This window comes from Camelus bactrianus, chromosome 5, assembly GCF_048773025.1.
Source record: "Camelus bactrianus isolate YW-2024 breed Bactrian camel chromosome 5, ASM4877302v1, whole genome shotgun sequence".
Classification (NCBI taxonomy): Eukaryota; Metazoa; Chordata; class Mammalia; order Artiodactyla; family Camelidae; genus Camelus; species Camelus bactrianus.
Window position 1 is genome coordinate 101,032,252 of NC_133543.1, and position 19,373 is coordinate 101,051,624.

Sequence of the window (19,373 nt, forward strand, 5' to 3'; positions counted from 1 at the left end):
TCGTAAAGGTTTGGAGTGCCAGGGGCCATTTCAGACCTCAGGAGCCCGCCTTGGCTCTGACATAAAGAACCTCAGAAGACAGTTGAGAGACCTACAGACACACACGTCGGGGCCGGTTTAGTGGCCTCAGGAGTGCCGTTGTCTGGGGATGCTGTCCGGGTATGGACACTGATGGGCAGGGATGGGCAGAGACATGGGGCGTCCCGAGTCCAGCCGTGAGTGGTGAGAAGGCTGCCCTGGGCCAGAGTTGAACTGTGATGAGACCGGTCTCTGAAGGAGCCCCTGGTCCACCAGAGGGGGAGCTCCAGCCTGAGGAGTTAGGGGCCCACAGCACTGCCCCGCCCTGAAGGTTTCATCAGCTGTAGTCGCTATTAGGGTGACCTTTTCAATGAAAGTATTTTTGGGGGGTGCCCTTATGACAAAGCCCAGGCCCAGTGTTTCCCCAGAAGGTGACAGACGAAATCCCAGACTTTCTTCTCCAGCGCGTTTCCCTCTGAGAAACATCTTTGCTCCAACGTCCCTGAAATGTATCTTTTACTAAGTAGCTTCAGATGCTTAGGATGTGTGATGTCACTTGATACAGTAATATTTTCCTTCCTTTTCATCCCTGTGATTAATTAAAGACTTGCTTTTAAGGAAAAAAAAAGAAAAAGATTAAGGCCTGCGACCAGCAGTGGGACTCCTCCTGTGAGCTTCTTATGCCTGAAAAACATATATACTGTGAGTCAGTGACACTGGGTGGACACCCACCCCCAGGACCCCCATGTGGGTCGGCCCATTTAATCCTGGAGGTGACCCCAGGGGACAATGGCCTTCAAGGACGCTGACTCCCTGAGATCTCATGACGACTGGGCACAGGCTGAGGTGGTCAGTCCACCACCCCCGGGGAAGAGTTAGGGCCCCCAGGAGGTCTCTGTCTTGGCCTGGCCATGAGTTTCCCTGAGGACTGGGCCACTGTTCTAGCACATACTTCCTTCAAAAGCGTCCTGTAGCCTGGAAGCTTACCCTGCTTCAAGGAAAGATGTCTACACTGGGAGATTTCAAGATGGAGCCTTTCAAAACCAGGCAGAGCATACTGGAACGTTTCAGGGAAAAAAAAAACAATTTTCAAGTCACCATTCCTGGGCACCTGTAAGCACGACCTTCCTTTCCATTGTTATAGATCATTTCACGTCCCCAGAGATAACTGACTGGCTTTGAGAAGGACGTCGCAGGACTTTGTGGCTCCTTGTGTCGTATTAGGGTAGTGGAAAACGCTGCCAGTTATCTGGTTTTCAGTTTGCCACTGGGGTGGGTGGGGGTACTTACGGGGTGCCCACGGCCACCAGGCACTGTGAGCAGTCAGGACACACCCTTGAAAGGATGGGACCTGGTTAGTGTTTCCTCCACGTGGAGGGTCAGACGGTGTCCGCCTCTGTCTTGGGAGATGAGGTCTGGTCCCGGGACCACAAGCGTTTGTTAAGGTGCTCCTAGACTTGAGGAAGCCGACCTTCCCCTGCTTCTTGGAGAAGAAAGGAAAACACAGCCCAGGACAGAGGAGCAGGAAGGAGATGCTTGGGAGGCACCTGTCAGCCCCAGGATCACTGGTCCCTAAGTTTTCTCTCTCATTGCATTTCATGTTTATCGTTTGAACTTCAGGTTTATTTAAATTTGGTCACTAAAATTTTCACATCACTGAATACACTTTTCATTTATCTGTGAAAGTCAGAGCTTAACCTACAAAAAAAATTACATTTTTTTAAATTAAAAAAAAGTTCAAAATATATTGTTTTCTAGTATAAAATTTGTATCAGAGCTGATACTCTGACCATCAGAACACATGTGGGAGTTGCCACTTCTCTTAGAGAAGGCACATGGGATTGGGGTTTTTTTATTTTCATTTTCATTCACATCCTTTACCAAAGAGAAGGGCCCCTGGTGCCAGACTGTTTCACGGCACCACTTGTGCAGCTCTGGGAAGGCTCTGCTGTTGACCAAGGAGTCGGCGCGGGAGGCGGAGGATTTCTGAGCGGTGGGCGCCCAGAGGAGGAGCCCCATCTCCAGCGTCCAGCAGGGCTTCCTGGGGGGCCTCGGGGAGTTTCGTGTGAAGCAGGAAAGCCGCAGGGTCACCCTCCGAGCCTGTCTCTGGGTCGGCTCTGGTGTGAGCGGAGTTTGCCTTCTGTTGACGGAGGGGGCGCAGCGGGTGGACATTCCCCTGGGAGGAACGTCTGGTTTTACTCTGGAGACAGCGTGGCCTGGGTGGGAAGGGGATGGAGGGGCCCTTTCCAGGTGTGCTCTTCTTGGGCTGAGAAGGGTGTTAGTGGCGCCCTAGCAACGCGTTACAGCGGATTCGTGCAGCGGGCGTGGGTGGCGGGGGGGGGGGGGTGGCGGCCGGCCTCCGTCCAATGCTCGCGGGGCTGACCCGGTGCTTCTCACTCAGGTCCTTCTGCTCACCTGCCCTTCTTTTCTCCGCAGTTTGCCATGTGGGTGGACGCCGTTATATTCGTCTTCAGCCTGGAGGATGAAATAAGTTTCCAGACCGTGTACCACTACTACAGCCGGATGGCCAACTACCGGAACACGAGCGAGGTGCCTCTAGTGCTGGTGGGGACCCAGGGTGAGTGGTCTCCGCGGCAGGCCGTGCTGACAGGGCTTTAGCAGTTGAACAGGAAGGGAATTCTCGGTGTTGTCGGAGTGGAGGAGTTTGGAAACGGTTCAGAGAAGAAATCCTTTCCTGCTGAAGGCTCGCTTTTTACAGGGAGAATCCATTAAACTGAAATTATTACATTTCCTGATGTGAAATCACTTTGGGACTTCAAAACAAACCACCCCCACCCCGCCCCCGCCAAGTGCTTCAGGAAAAAATGAAATCTTTTCTGTATTAGGCTATCTTAATTCTCCCTGTTATAAAACAATGCATAAGCAGCCTATAAAGTTATTTACTTTAACTTTTGCACCTTTGAAATAATGCTGATTTCCAATACACTGCACAGTTTTGTTTTATTCGGCTCTGTTTCTTAATGTCTTAGGATTTGTATCTCGGCTTTGATCTAGCCGATCCCTCAGCACAGAATCTTACCGCAGGGGTAGTACATCTTGTGTTTTTTTTTCTAGGTCACAAATTTGGTCTCTTAGTAAAGTGACATCACTCACAGTGCCCTCGGTCTTGACCATAGACCCACTGATATACTGGTATCTGCTGTTGACTTAAATCAAAGGGTCACGCAGAATGTTTTTAAAACTCAGATGAAGGTTAACTGTAAAACCGCTTTGTCGGAGGTGTGGGTGACTTGAAAAGTAATCATGACAAGAAACCCTGGATTATCCCTTCCCGTTTTGGTTCAGGTCCTGTTTTTGCTGATACCTTTAGAATCAGTGCGTCGGGTCTGCCCTTGCATGCCCCGGTGTAAGGCTTTTTCAAAGACGATGTTAGCTGTGTCTAACAGGTGGGAATGGTTAGCTGTATGCATGGCACCGGGTCTGATGTACTAACCAAGAGCTCAGGCTGGGTAATTTGCTGTCATGGCAGTTGTCTGCGCAGGTAAGCTGGACGCGTGGAGCGGCTATGTGTGTTGGGAGAAAAAAGTGTGGAATAAACTAAAGACATCTTCTCAGTGTGCTCGATGTAAAATGGATTTTCATGGATGTTGCTTCATCCCACCTCCCCCGACCCCCGCCTTTTTTTTTTTTTAAGCATATATGTCATGGCCCGTGGTCTCAGAAAAGGAGCCAAGAGCAAGAGTTGGATTTAGACTAACAGCGGGTATGATTTTTTTATGCCCAAGGCGCCCTCTAGTGGTCACCAGGAAACAAGGGTGCACCAGCCAAAAGTCCTTGGTCCTGTTTCAATGTGCAGAATTGGCGTATTTGAGTTGGCCTCCCAAAAATTCTTAATAAATAACCATTTATAGTGGGCAGCTCGTCTAAAGAAGATCTTGCTTAAAACTGCCTTAAACAGAGGCAGTTATTTCCGGTAAGTGCCTCTCCCTGCCGGCCTGCCGGGGCCATTTCTGAGCAAAAGCAGAGTCTGCTTGGGCAGCTCCTTCCCAGCTGCCTGGCTTCAGGGGGTTTGTGTTCAGGACTCAGAGTGGCTTTTTGCTGCAGACTCACTGTGATAAAGACCAGGTAAGTTTTCAGTCCAGGCCGGGAAGCTGCTTTGATCAGTTTGTTATCTTTCTTACACGCCGATTTTGGTGGTAGGGAGTGGCTGTCGGAGGCTCAGACAGACCCGGCATTACTATTTCTCACACTCACTGGTGAGACCCATTCATACTTAAGCAAACCACACCCTAAAGGAACAGGACAGGAATGTTCTCCGTTAGGGACAGTCCTCACCCGAGAGGTCCTCACGGTCATTAACCAGACCTCTAATCCCCAGAGCACCCTAGAACTAGCCCCCATGGCAAGAAGGTGGAGTAGGTGTGGGCTTCTGGAAGGTTCTACCCTGCAGTACTGTTAACTGCTTTCTGTGAAGCCTGTCTGTTCTGCTTCTGCCTGGGCTGTGTGGGACACCGGAACAGCAGCAAAAGGACCTCAGATTTCCCTCCCGGATGGTTGGGGTCGGTGACCTCGAGGTCGGAGGTTATGGGATGGAGAAGATGAAGAAGAATCACGTTCATTCCTCAAGGATGGGGGTGGGGCCCCTCCCAGAGGCAGGAGGGCCAGTTCTCCCCAGGTCCAGGCCGGGAGCCATGGGAGTGTTCGTAAGGGGACCAGGTGATGCTGTGATGTTCCTCAGACAGGTTCTTTTGTAAAGACTTGCAGATCAGATTGATCTGAGGGAGAAGCACGAGCCTTAAAAAGATGCAAGATCGAAAGTAGGATGAAAAATGAGACTAGAACAGCGCTGACGTGTAGGGGCCGTTTGTGAGAAGTGAGGGTGTGTCTAGGAAGCTGAGTTGGGATAGACATGGAGCAGGCGTCCCACCAAGGAAGTGGGGGAGGTGCTGGGGGTCAGTCAGGTCAGGATAAATTTTGAGCTGGATTCATGCTCTGTGGCCTTTCTTTCCAGTTTACACCAAAGCATTGGGAAATTACAGGTTTCTAGCATTTCTACTATTTTCTTAAAAGATATTTACACTTAAAAAAAAAAACTTCTTCGGGGGGAGGGTATGACTCAGTGGTAGAGCGTGTGCTCAGCAAGCACGAGGTCCTGGGTTCAGTCCCCCAGTACTTCCATTTAAAAATTTTTTTTAATAAATAAAATTTTTTTTAAAAAAAGAAAAAAATACTTCTTTTCCTTAAGTGTTGTGAAATCCAAGTCAGATTTACCAAGACAAGAAGACAGGACAAGGTGTTGTTTGAAGAAGTCCCTCTAACAGGGCCTTCCAGGGGATGTGCTGGGGTATCTGTTGAGGTGGCCCTGGTCACTGTCAGGGAAAGGATCCTGAATCAGAGTTGGCTTCCCTGTGAATAAATGACAGCTATCAGTCAAACCTATTCCAAGGGGCTGAAAATAGGGAAAAGAGAAAGAGGGGGAAAAAATCAATAAGTTATTCCCCCAAGATGTCACTTTTGCTTAATGCTTCAAAAAGCTGAGTGCCTAACACACTTCCTGTGCAACAGCAGACACGTAAAAGGTTGTCACTATCTTGCCAGACGTATGCTGCTGTTCCCCGTGGGTGGGTTTTTGTTTAAAGAGCCGACGAGTGTTTCCTGTCTCTTTGGAGCCTTCGCACCCTGGGAAACAATTCTGAGTCAGGAACGGTCCCTGAAAAGTGTGTGTCATCCCTCAGTAGCACAGGGGCTGCAAACCTCTCGGCCCCTCCTCTGGTCCCATGCACTGGCACGCAGCTGCCTCCCAGTGAGCAGTGGTACCCAAGTGAGCGGGGAGGGGCGGGGGTCAGGGGCCCGCAGAGGCTGAGCTGGAAAAAAAAGTCTGCATTTCTTTTCCTGAGGTGACTAGTGACTGGTGCCCAATGTCTGCTTTGCCGCTCAGATGCCCCCTCTGTACCCAGCTCCTGTGAGAGTTGGGAAGTGTCCCCTGCTCTCCGGCTCAAGCATCTGTGCCCCGAGTGGTTCTGTTAGGACTGAACATGGCCCACACAGGAGTCTGCGGCCCTCCCCTGCCCACGTCACCTCCCACTCCTGCCCTTCCCTGTCAGGCTCCCTTAAACACCAGGCGCTCTGCCCCACCCGTGAGTGGCCGGCCTCGCACCTCCTGCAGGTGGGGCGTCCCTGACGGAGTGCACGCCTGCTGACCCCTCCCTGCCTGACCCGGCTCCCAGCCTCCTTCCTTCCTCGTTTCTGTCTTGTTTATTTTCTGCCTCCCTCCCCAGCTGGCCTAATGGCCCCTCATGAGAGTGCAGATCTTTGTCCGTTTTGTTCCCAGGCACCCCTGCCCCTAGAACAGGACCAGGCAGTCGATGGGCTCCGGTGGGTGGAAGGCGCACCAGAAGGGGTGGTGCCGGGGGACAGGGTGCGATTCCCCGGCGCCTTGTGCAGAGAAGGTCACTGCACGTAGTGAGCGGGCCTCTTCCCTTTTAAAGTACTCCCCTCTGGAGCCCCATTTAACTCTTACGCTGTTTTCTTTTGGTCTTTCCGGACGTTCCTTTGTTTTACTTTCAGAAGCAGGGGCCTCTGAAACAGCTGACTGTTCTGGTGTCTGGGATGATTATTTTGGGAAGTGAATTATGTTTTTAAAACTCCAGGTTCTTAAAAGAGTGACATCCCTGCCGAGCGAGGTGCGGGATTTGAGCTCCCTGGGGCGCTGACCTGGTGGGAAGTCCTTGGAGCTGCGCGTGGTCACCGTGTTGCCGCTTCTTGTCCATCTATTGCAGATGCCATAAGTTCCACGAACCCGCGGGTCATCGACGATGCCAGGGCGCGGAAGCTCTCCAGCGATCTGAAGAGGTGCACGTACTACGAGACGTGTGCCACGTACGGGCTGAACGTGGAGAGGGTCTTTCAGGACGGTAAATACTCCCGCTGTGAACGCAGCATCCTTTAACCACGCAGCGGCTCACGGGTCCACACGGATGACGGGAACCTGCCCACTGCCCACGGGAGGGGCGCCCGGCTCTGAGCTGTGTTCAGAAGGCCCACTGAACACCCACCCCACAGCAGCCCCGTGTGTCCCGTCCTGTGACCTTTCTGGCCTGCAGGGTTCCGCAGACTGTTAATTTATGCCCACAATGCGTCAGGTGCACATGCGGCATCTCCACTCACTGTAGACGTGCACTCTTAATGCAGCCACATTAAAAAAAAGAAGGGCTTAAGTAGTTATTAAGCTTTGAGGAGAGTGAACAGAAAGGAGAGAGAGTCAGGTTTGGCCAAATGTAACTACGTGTGGGGACTGGGGGCTGGGAGCGAGCCCCAGGGCTTGGGGACTGTTTCTCTGTTGTTGCCTCAGTGTTGACTCCTCACCTCCAGGACACCACACCGCAGGCGGGAAATTCTCCTGGAGGAGCAGACGGTTCCCCAAGGGGATAAATGTTCACATACAAAATTGTGATGCCAGGGAGAGGAGGAGGGGGCAGGTGGAGAGAGGAGGGGTGGTGAGAAAGAGGGAGGGGGACCGTCAGGATGGGCTCTGGTCTGGTGGGGTCGGGAGGGTCTAGGGTAGGTTGTCATCAAAGACCAGGGAGACGGATACTTTCAGCAAAGCGTCCCGTTTCTGATGGGAGTCGTGGGAAGGGAATCCGAGGCCCCCTCCTCTTCTGGTTTAATCTCCTGTAGACCTAGCTTTGCACCCCTGGCTCTGCTGCCGGGGGTTGTTGGGGCTGAGCAGGGCAGCTGGCTTGGGCTCACCAGAGGCTGGCCCAGCTTTGCACCAGCCCTGGGGAGACTGGTTACTGTGAGTAAGACCAGTGAGGGTGGGACCGCTCCTGGCACTTCCCCCAGATCGGGAAATGCATGCTTTTCTTTCAAACATTCAAGTCAGTTTTCAGATGAAATGACAAGCATTCACACTCACCATTTTACTAAATAGCGAAGGTGGTGTCCATCTTTGCGTTTTCTTCCATTTCCCTTAACTAAGCTCCTCTTCTAAGCCGGCCGTCTCTTTCCCTCTGCCCTCCCCATGGACCGTTCTCAGCATACCTGCCCCACGTCGTCTCTCAGACCTCACGCTCCTTCCCGCCCCTCCCCCGGCCAGTTCCAGAGCATCTCGGGATGCCCTGCAACCAGCCCGATGTCTGTGGGGTTCTGCGCCCCAGCCCTCCTTCCCCTCACGGCGACGGGACCTCCTCGGGGCGGCACCCACTTAGGCTGGGGGCAGAGCACACTGAGAACCAGCGCAGGTCCTTGAATGTTAGTGAGCCCGGGGGCCCTCCTGGGAGGTGTGCTCTAACGGGGCAAGGTGGCCGTTTGCCACTGAACAGCTGAAACCCCTGTGAGGGGTCAAGTGAAGTGTTACAGATGAAAGGTCCCCGGCCTGGGGCCCATGGGCCATGTCCAGCCAGTAGCCAACGAGACCTGGTGGCCCCCCACGCCCGAGACGGTCGCTCTGGGGCCTCGCACAGACAGCCTGCCGACCCTGCCATGGGGGATGGGAATGAGCCGCAGGCGTGAGCTTCTCCATGGTGATTGCTTTCCTGGCAATTGATCGAGGTTTGCCAACATGAACTTCCCACAAATAAGTGAACTCACCTTACATATCATATAGTAACTCATACTCGGGGAGGACAAACTATGGTGCTTCCCTGCCCGGCGTCCAGACTGTCCAGGCGGTGGCCTGGTGCCCATGTGCTGGGGGCACCGTGCTGTCGTCCTCAGGCTGGATGCTGGTAAGGGCGGCCAGAGGAAGGACCTTCCCAAAGGTCATGGGTTAAAACACCGAAGTGTTTCCCTGCTGTGATAGCTCAGTGATTCCACCGCCAGGCACCTTAAACTCACACTGCGAGTTCTCACAGTCTTAGGAGATTTCCGGTGCGCTTTATTACTGTTTTAGAAATAATCCACCCCGTTCAGTGTTTGGACTTTGCAGAGTCTGGAGAGGGAGTGACGTCCACGACGCTACAGCTTCTCTTGTGATTTTTGTTCTTAAAGTATTTTTATTTACACGCAGATAAGTTTTTAAAATAAAATTGGGACGGGTCTGCATGTTTTATATGGTAATTAGATGGTATATATACTTTTATTTGTTGATCATAAGCTCTTCAGTTGTTAGTGGTGAGAGTAGTCAGCCGAGGTGGGAGTTGCTGAGTACTCAGAAATCCTCAGCAATAACCATCCACTTTAATCCGCAAGGGAAGAGAAGAAACCTGGAAGGTTTACAGCAAAACAGATCAAGGCTCGGAAAATTCATGTAACTGGATCAAAGTCACTCACCTGGATTGAACCCCAGTCCTGGGAGCCTAGACCCTTGACCACTTTGTCACTAAAACAAAGCATCTGGGTCCTGTCCACCTGTCCATCAGGGGGACGTGGGGGCACATCTTCAGAGCGCAGGCTCTCTGCCCACTCACGGACTCGGCGTACCTGGATTTCTTTTTTGACCTTCTGGCTTCCTTTGTGCCCTAGGGCTTGCTTTTATTTGTGTACTTTTTATATCTTTGCGTTGTAGAAGGAAAAAATAAAGAAAAAGCAGGTCACTGCAGTGTAACCTTTAGCTTGCCTATAAAAGCATCCACCAGGCCCACCGTGTTGCCCCAGCTCCGCCCTCACCTGCCCCTGCAGGGAAAACTCCTGGTCAGCTGCCTTCCCGGCTTGACTTTGTAAGATACCAGGGGCTTCAGTCCTTGCTTCTTGAACTTGTGCTTTCCTAGTGTCCTAAACCAGAAGACAGTGTGAAGTTAACGGAGAAATGGGATGTCTGTTTACTTTCTCTTATTGGTGTAGTTGTCGAATGGCTCCTGGAAAGTCATTCAGGAGGGAGGTTCTCCTTTCTGCCTTTGCCTGCCTCCCTGCCTCTTCCTTCCTTCCTTCCTTCCTTCCTTCCTTCCTTCCTTCCTTCCTTCCTTCCTTCCTTCCTTCCTCCCTTGTTTGAGCACCAGCTTTCCACCTGCTGTGCCTCTGGTTAGAGGTAGAGATATAACTGGAAGCAGAGGCAGGGGCCCCAGCCTTGGTGAAGAAGTGAAAGTCCAGGTGGGGGGATAAACTTGTAACAGTCACCCAGAAATACAAGCGGCTTCATGTCTGGAGGATGGAGAGAAGGCGGGTGATGGACTAGGGTGCGCCCCGTCGCGGTGGCCTGGGATCACTCCGCGTCACAGTTTGTGTGATTTGTGGAGCAGAACCATCTGACCCCCACAGAGGCTTCCCGTAAATACGATTCACCTTTTGAGATTTAGTACACGTCCAGTTCAGACGGAATCTGGGTGGCTGAATCTGACGTGGGGCCTGGTTACCCATCTGTGGGTCTGGGTTCCCAGGTGAGCTCTGCACAGGATGCAGAGGCCCCCGCGGGCCAGACACATGCAGTCAGGCCGCCCGGCCTACCCGGCCCCTCCCTGTGTCCCTCAGTCTCTTCAGCTCTGTTTGCCTCCAGCCTGGTCCTGGATGGTGACTGCAGGCTGTCTTTTCAGTGTTATGATGGTGGTTTCTGTGTTTGGCATTAGATTATTTTTGAAAGTCCTGGCCATCGGTTCAGAGTAGGGCCTGGATATGTGAAGAAATTTTTTTTTTTAAAGTGTCTTCCTCTCTCTACAAAGGAACCGGGTCTGAGTGGCAGAAGCCCCTGCGGTGAGCCTGTCCTCCGGGGCGGTTCAGTCCAGCCTCCAGCAGGTGGAGGAGGGTGGTGGGGGTGGGGCTTTTCCACCTAGATGTCCGGTGATAACCTAAAACACTTAGAGCTTAACAGCAGAAGTAAATGCTACCCTCAGGAGACCACACCGGGCTTAAAGGGAGTAAGAGGCCGTCTGTGTGGTGGAAGTGCCCCTTGGGGGGTGACGTGCGCCACCTTGCAGGGAGGGAAGTGCGCTCTGTCCCGGCGTCTTCGTGATGGAGCCGCCGCGGTTTTACCTTCCTGTGGTTGGGTTTTGGAAACTGTGGACTTCAGTTGCTCTTTGAACACTTTTCGGTTTGTCACCTCACATCCGGTGTCTGCGTGTGTCACTCGTTTTGCCGCCAGAGACGGTGTGTCACGGACGAGGGGGAGCAGAGTGACTTGTGTCCCGGGTAGCTGGCCTCTTCAGCCCGAGGGTGGGGGGAGTCAGGTGTTTGTCTGTCATCTTACAGAAGAGAGCTGATAGACTCCCTGAGTTTGGGGGTTTATTTTATAATTAATGGTGGTGTTGGACTTGTATGTGATATTTCAAAGATCTTTGATACCTAAAGACAAGTGGTTCGCCTTTATTCAGAATGGGGAGTAGAGCTGGGTGATGGTACAGAAAAGCTGCTTCAGTTTCCCTTCTCTGAGCTACTTTATGCCCCTTTTCTCTCCCTCTCTCCTGCCCCCTCTCTCTTCTAGAATGAGGTGATGTAGGTTTATGTGGATTGTAAGCAGTATTGTTTTGTAAGTGGGCTGTTCTCTAATGCCTCCCAACGTCAGTTGGATGCAGAATTTAGTATTCTTGCACATACGTTCTCAAATTGCAGTCCTTTGTAAGATCCTCATTCAAGACAGCCTGTTATACGTGTTAAGGCATACTCCACTCTAAAGGTAAAATTTCTCAAGCTTCTATTCATAGCATGGTTGGAAAACCTATGTGCAAAATTTTGCTCTGACATGATTGTTAGACCAAGTCCATATCCATACAAACCAAGAAGTAGATAAACTGTCGGTTACCATCCATCTGCTTAACCCCCCCCCCCCCCGACTGCCGTTTTTTGTCACTGTGGTCTGTCAGGGATAGTTTAGTAATCTCACGCGGGAGACCTTTTGTTCTAGACTAGATCTGCCTTATTCGCATGAGAGGAAATGAATCGGTTTCGGGTACGCGCGGGTGGGGAAGCTGGGATAGCGTCTGAAGGGCAGTGCCTGCCTCCTGCTGGCGCTGCTTCGACCTGACACTTGCAGGGCTTCCCCTCACCGTCCTGGCGGGTTATTTATCCAACGTGGTCCCTGTACTAGCGAGATCCACGGCAGCCTTTCAACACCATCACCCCGCTCTTTATTTATTTAAAAATTTGGGGGGGCGGGGGAGGTAATTAGGTTTATTTATTTTTTTAATGGCGGTGCTGGGGATTGAACCCAGGACCTCGAGCATGCTAAGCATGTGCTCTACCACTGAGCTAGGCCCTCCCCCAACCCCCAGCTCTTTATTAGACTTGCGCTGCAGTTAACATACTGGGAGGCGCTTCCGTGGAAGCTGTTCCACGTGGTTTTCACGCCCGCCCGGGGTTGGCCCTCCGGGCCCGGCTCCCTGCTCCCCCGTGCTGAGGCCTGAGGTTGAGTGACCCGTTGGAGGCTGGGCAGCCCAGCAGGGAGCCTCGGTTGGCTTTCCATCCTTTGCCTCCAAAGGCTGAAACCCATTTCACAGGAGCCGTCTGCAGCCGCTTGGCTCTCATTACACGAGTGTCCGGAGCACGAGTAGCTGGCCTGATGGGCCCAGGTGGTGCCACCTAACGGCACGCGTTCGGGCGTCACTGCGCCCGCGCAGCCCGCTGGGGCCCCCCGAGTGCGGCCTCGTCTCAGGCCGTTTCGTTTTGCTGACACCACAATCTTCTGTCGTGCCATTGAAGGACGTGTGGGCCTGTCCCGTTCTCCCTGGAGCCAGCTCCGTTCTCGCCTGGCGGGGGGCCGCTGCATTATTTGTGCTGTCGCTGCTGTCTCCCCCTTTCTTCTTTATGTCGGAGGTCAGATTGGGGCCAACTTGTTTATATATATAAAGTTTTTCCTCCAAAGGAGCTTTCAAAAATAAGATTTTCCATGTTCAAAAACAAGCCACCTGTGGACGCGCATGGGGCGTTTAATATGTGTTGAAAAGGTGAACTAATGAGTCACTAAGTGTTCATATATATTTTTTTTAATCATCTGTAATAATGACTAACATTTGTCTTGCAGTTTAAGGGCTCATGGTGTAAGATAGTCTGCTTAGGCCTGACTTGCAGCCGGGAACCACATCCTCTGAGGCCTTCGCTTCCTAAGCTTGCATGGTACAGCGGGGGTCAGGCCAGCGTGTCCTTCCCCGCCTGAGTTTTCACTGCATCTGTGCCCGTCCCTGCCACCGCGCACACACGCCCTCTGCACCTGGCACACGCTCACTCCCTCTCTGCATTGGGAAGTTTTCCCAGCGGGGCTTCCTGGGACAGAGGGGTGGTTGGGGTGTGTTACAGTCGGGCACAAAAGGTCCAGCTGTGTAAATTACACTTAAAAACAGACATTTGGGGGGAGGGTCTAGCTCAGAGGTGGAGTGTTTGCCTAGCATGCATGAGGTTCTGGGCTCAATCCCCAGGACCTCCATTAAAAAAATTAATAAAACCTAATTATCCCCCCAAATATACAATTCCGTATGTCAGTTTTATCTCAATAAACTGTAAGGAAAAAGCATGAAAAAATAAAGTAAAAAATAAAGACGTTTAATATTTTAAAGCTTTCTGAGAACAGGGATGACATGAGAAAATTCCCTACCTAAGGCCTGAGTGATGCTAAAACGGGAGAAAAAAGACAAAGAAAAGTCATCACGTTCCTCTAGAGGGAACTGGTCGAGCCTCAGTAGGCGGTCTCGACCCTGGTGTGGCGGCTGCCCGGCTGTCATTAACCGCAGGTGTCATTGGCTGTCACTGCCTGGTAGCTTTGAACGTGGTCTGGTCCCATGGAAATCAGAATCTGCAAGTTGTCTCCAGAAGGGCCACATCCACCCATGGTTGATAATCTCGCACCAAATTGAAAAGATCCCTATCCAGTGTTAACACTAAGTCGACTTCTGATTGAGCCTGTGGGTGGAGGATGTGTATATACGAATAACGAGGAAGGATGTGGAGGTCTGGGTGGGTCTTTCTGTTTGTGCTGTAGCCCTTGTTTATGTCTGAATGGGAAAGTAAATGACTGACAGTGACGATTGTTATAAAACATGACATGGTCAGTAGCCCTTATATGTGCATTTTCAAATTCAGTTAATTTCTTAATCAAAGCAGCTTTCTTTGGTTAAGGGTTAGTTAGTTAATTAATTAATTAATTAATTAATTAATTAATTAATTTTAACAAGGTTAAATCACATTGAAATGATACCAAAACAAAAATGTCAGCATTTGGTGTAGTAAGCCATATTTTTTCAGAGGCTAAAAGAAGAAAAACAAAAAAAATTTTTGAGTTACTATTTTTAGGAAAAATAATCAACATCAAAAATTCTTAAGGGTGGGATGTTTTAAACACACATGTGACAGATGAGCCCAGCCGCTGGCACGTGATCTGTGACCAGCTTCTCCAAACACAGTCAACACGCATGGACGACCAGGCTGCACCAGACTAACTCAGGGCTAAAAGGCGATGAGCCTTGAGTAGTCCCAGTGTCCTAAAACAGGATGATTAACTTGTCACCAGAGTGAATCAGCTTGTTTCTTGTCTGGCGTCTTTTTATCTAGATGTTGCCATTTTTAAGAATTTATCTTCCATCCACATTTAGCAGACCCAGAGGCCCAACTTTTAAACAGGGATTATCGCCTTAGAATATCCATTGATTTGCTTAAATTCATTTACCCAAAATGACAAGTTTTTGGGTAGGGGGGCATATCTCAGTCTTCAGTGTGGTTCCTGCTCCCACGGACTGCGGCTCCTGGCCTTAACAGTCTGGAAGCAGGTGTGAAACTTCACCATTCTTGTAAACCAGTTTCTGTACGGGGGTAGAAGAAACCGTTACAGGAAAGGTGTTTAGACTTTTTTAGAAATTATCGCAGACATCATCTTAACATCTTTATTAACATTGATGGTATTATAAATAGAGAGAGACAATAACTATCTTTCATGGTGCCGTGGAATGTCGTGTTATAGAGGCTTTGATCTTTTCTGGCAGTTCCTTACCCCAAGTCCGGAGTTTTTCCTGCTGTGTTTCTCTCACTGGGAACGCTGAGTGGGCCCCGTTGCTCATGGAAGTGCACAGAAATGCCTGGATTAACTCTCACGCTACCAACACGAGATCATTAAACACACTATTAGTAAACGTGCTCTGTTTTGATTTTCATGTTAAGACCCCCTCTCTTGCTCATAGAATTAATTTTATCAATGCCATAGAAAATGGCTCTTTTAATACTTCTCTGCACTGTGGCATCGTCGCTGAGTTCTGCCCCAGGGTTCCTCTTAATGACTTTAGCCAGCTTGAATTAGCTTGATGTATCATTAATGCATACAAATGGCTTTTATTTTTGTTCATAATCTGTTCATAATGCCACGGCGTTCTGCTCTTTCTAATGTTTTTAAGATGATTAAATGGTGATGTGCTTTTTGACCTATTTAACCCTCCACAGAGTCTCTGATCAGAAGAACAGGAAAATATTACTTAGCTGGGGTAGTCAGAAGTCATGGGAGATAGCTGACGTTTTCAAGGTATTGTGAAATCTTCTATTTACTTTATACCATCTTTTCCCTTCTAGAATATGACCATTGCCAGATTTTGAGGAACTGTCCTTCATGGAGGAACTGCCCACTAGCCTTTAGGTTGGCATCAGATAGGTTCAGTTCATGAAAGACAGAAGGAAACCTCAAAGGAGGCTGACATCTTAGCTGTGACATGCTTTGCAAGGGTAGCCTTTCCCCGTGAACATGTTTTTACCTGCTCCTTCTCGGGGGAGCCTGGCCACACACTGGTTCCAAGAGTGAGTAGGGGGGTCAGGCTCAGAGCAGATGGTGGGAACCCCAACCCCCGAAGACTGGGCTCTGGAGTCTGGGGTTAGTCTGAGTCAGAGCTGCTGGAAGTTTTGTGAAGAGGAGAGATGCACTGATGGCATCCGTGGTCTTCCCTGGTTTAGGGAACAGGAAACCGAAAAGCGGATTGTACGTTTGTCTATAAGAGAAGTGGACTGAAAACTTCAGCGAGAAAGTTGGATTTCTTGAGACTTGCCAAAGAAAAGAGAGAGACGGTTTTTAAATGATACGAAAGCATGGAAATAAATACTACCGGTCAGACCGCCACCCCGTGGTGTCATTGAGGCCTCGGGGCGGTGTGTCTGCCTGGCTGCCCGTGTATTTGAAAAAAATGGCTCATCGGGCATTGTAACATTTTACAGCCTGCTCTTTTGCAGAAATACATTGTCTACAAAATAATTTCTCATTTTTGCACTGCATTCCGTTGAGTATAATAACTTTTTGCCCCAATCCACTGTGAGACATTTCATAGTTGTGTCCGTCCCATTTATTGATTTCTTCTAGAATTAATGCTTTAGCAGATGCCACTTTACCTAAAGCTTCATCTCCGTCCTTCATCATTTCTTTAGGATGCACCCCCGGACGAGAGCCTGCTGGGCAGTGACTCGGACAGCTTCAGAGCTTTTGGTCTTTGTCCGACAGCCTTGGCCTTCCCGCGAGTCTGTATCAACTCAGGTTTCCTCCAGAACGTGTCCTTCCTCTGCACCCTGGCTACCTGGGGTGTTTTCATTTTAAAAGCTCTTACCATTTATAGACAGAAAATAATCATAACTTCTTGGGTTTTTTTCCAAATATTACTTTCGATAGGTCTGTCCCTTAGTATAAAAATAACCTCATTTCCTGTAATCAGTTAATTTTTTAAGAGCTAACCGTAGGTCTCTTGACTGGGATGACACGTGGGGAGCCAGAGGTCCTCACTCCTCCTGCCAACGCACCCTCGCTGGTGTATCAGGCGGGGTCTCTGAGCATCCTAGCCCTACCCCCAAGCCCCCGCCCTGAGGGCAGACAGCCCAGAGCCTGGTCCCCAGTGCCATGTGGAGCTGTGACTTCGGCCGAGAGCTGCATGTCACAAGCGCAGTGTCTCCTTGAGTTTTCTCACCAGGGCGCCACCTGCGTCACTGTGGAGACACCAGGAGTGCAGTGCCTTCTAAGGGAAGCAGAGGGAAGACCGGGTTCCTTGAGTTTGGACCCGCCCCCCATTTCCAGGCACCGAAACTGGGCTGCAAAGAAGGGTGGGCCCCGGGAGCTGCAGCTCCCGCACAGCCGCCCTGGGGAGATGACCCCTGGAGTCAGGCCTGGACCTTCATCCAGGACCGTATTTCCCAGATGCTTATAGCGTGTTCCTTTGGGGGAACACAACAATCTTATCAGGTATCTGAAATGTCAAAATTTGGGAACCCACCCAAGGCGCTGCTGTGTACAGTGAAGAATTAAAACGTAAGCCTGTGCTCTTTCCTGTCGTGTCGGGAGCACCGGTGTCAGCGTTGGGAGCGTCGACAATGCTGCCTGATTTTCTGATTCGGGGGCCCCCACCCTCACCCCCGCCCCCCACCGCGTTGTCACCTGCCCTTCCGTGGGCGCACGTGGGGCCTGCAAGCCTATGCTTAAACGTAGGATTCATAAGCAGCCGTCCGGTCTAGAAGAAAAAAGAGCCTAAGGAGTGTTCACTGCTGGGTCGTCTGTGCAGCCCCCGTCACCGCCCCGCGCGCACGCGCCCCGCTTGGAGGCGCAGGGCTCCTCCCCGTGTGCGTGGCTGTGCCTGCAGGGGGCGCGGTCACCCGTGTCCGGCCAGCTGCGCCCCAGGTGCAGCCTTAGATTTGGACTGTGAACTTTGGAATTTCAGGTAACTCCGTCGTATTTAACTTTGTGTGTAAACTGAAAAAATACTGAGCGACCATGCAGTCATCTGGATGCTAGGGAACACTCCCACCCCTGCGCCGACAAATCCATTTCAGTAGTAAATGAATTTCTGCGTCTAAATTCATTCTTGCCTGACCTGCAGGCTTGTAGAATTTCACATCGGATTCTGCAGTGACCAGAGACCCCGTGAGGCTCGCTTCACAGCAGGCAGGGCCAGAGGGGCCCGTCCTGTCAGAGAGCTTGCTTAGTAACAAAGCAGAAGCTAGAAATTAGGTCTGTGTCTCTTGGCTGCACAGTTCTACCTTTGTTCTGAAGATGTTATACGTAAAAGCCATTGATTTCCTCTTTAACCTGGTAGCGAACGATAATGCTCCTTTAAGCTATAATTATTTTTAATGTCAGCCTTTTCACCACTAAGGATTCTTGGGTTAAGTGCAGAGCTAAATCAGCATATAAATCATTTCTGAGAAGCTCTCTAATAAAAATGCATTTCACACAGACTGTTTTCTTTATGCGATAGAATGTGGGCAATAAGCTGGATCTATGACAGGGTTTCCAAGATTCAGTAGAAAATATGGCAAAAGGAAAGTATTTGCTTTTAAGTACTCAATTTTGTAATTTCATAAAATGCCACTAGGGGGCATCAAAAGAGAGCGTGAGGATTTTTCTTGCACTTGTGGTCACTGTGGACAATACAGACACAATAAAACTAACACACTGGTTTAAGAGACCATTCAGACCTGTCATAGGACACACTCCATAAAGTGTGTGAGGTTACTGGATCAGCAGTGCACGAACGCAGAAGTAAAGAAGTTTCCTTCATGGGAATGGGGGGGTAGGAATTTAAAAAGATGAGATGATTTATTCTGTGGTTAAAAAGACCCAAATCCCTTCTTCCTTTTTGCCTTGCATGTAGAGAAGAATCAAGGAAAATTCGGTGAGGAGATGCTTGTTTTTTTATAGTGTGATAAGTGGGCTTGTTTAGTCCGCCGTACTCTCCCAACAGAACCCACCGGGAGTTCTGCTGGTTCTGCTGGCCTGAGGGACAGCCCAGCCCAAGCGTTCCCACTTCAGGGTCTGCTCCCGGGATCCCCAGGCAGGGGAGCACAGGCCTCTCCCCGGCACCTGGGTGGCTGAGCGGGGTGGCCGTGCGGGGTGGCTGTGCGGGGTTGCGGTGGAGCCATCGGCCTCTGTTCAGCTGTGGCCTCTCCCTGTCTGGGGCGGCCGCGGGCCCTTGTGCCACCTGGTAGTTAGAGATGAGACCGACTGGTGTCCTGGACAGACAGAAGGGAGCTGCTCAGCTTGGGGACAGGATGCAGCCGGCCGTTTTGTAGAGGTGAGCAGCACAGGTGAGAGCGGCCAGGTGATGCGTGGTTTACAACCGCCTGCGGTGTTGGGGCCCGTCCAGAGAACTAGCAGCCGTCGCCGCCCCTGAGAGGGCAGCAGCTGGCTGGGGCGCGGAGGAGGGAAGAGTCTGTGCACGTTATTCACCCACCGTGGTCCAGTCTTCTAGTTCCTCGAGGTCTTTTTCCCTCTAACTTTTCCCCCTGAGCTTGAGGGCTTCCCCCTGTTACTCTCCATTTATTCACGTTTCACTTTCAGCCTGTATTTCCTCCCACTGCAGGATTTCCGTGAGACAGTGTAGCATCTCAGATCTGGAAATTTCCAGTTTCTTTGTTTGGAAACCTGGACGAATGACACATTCGGTCCCTCCAGTGAGAAACGTATCAAGTCACAAGCTGTTCTCTATAGATTGTCTTTTATCGGGTTCCTTACAAATGGAGTGTTTAGAATTTATATGGAAAAAAACATAATCTGGAGAGTTCTACGGTTTTCAGTCCTCGAAAGGGTA

The 19,373-nt window shown here is 50.6% G+C and overlaps 1 protein-coding gene across 11 annotated transcripts in view; it reads left to right on the top strand.

Moving 5' to 3' along the window:
* Positions 1–19,373, top strand: part of AGAP1 (ArfGAP with GTPase domain, ankyrin repeat and PH domain 1) — a 519,827-nt gene that overhangs the window by 209,012 nt on the left and 291,442 nt on the right. For all 11 annotated transcript variants that reach the window (XM_074364534.1, XM_074364535.1, XM_074364536.1 and 8 more), the window contains exons 5-6: positions 2,455–2,596; positions 6,759–6,893. In XM_074364534.1, the coding sequence (XP_074220635.1) occupies positions 2,455–2,596; positions 6,759–6,893 (277 nt within the window). The remainder of the gene's footprint in view (positions 1–2,454; positions 2,597–6,758; positions 6,894–19,373) is intronic.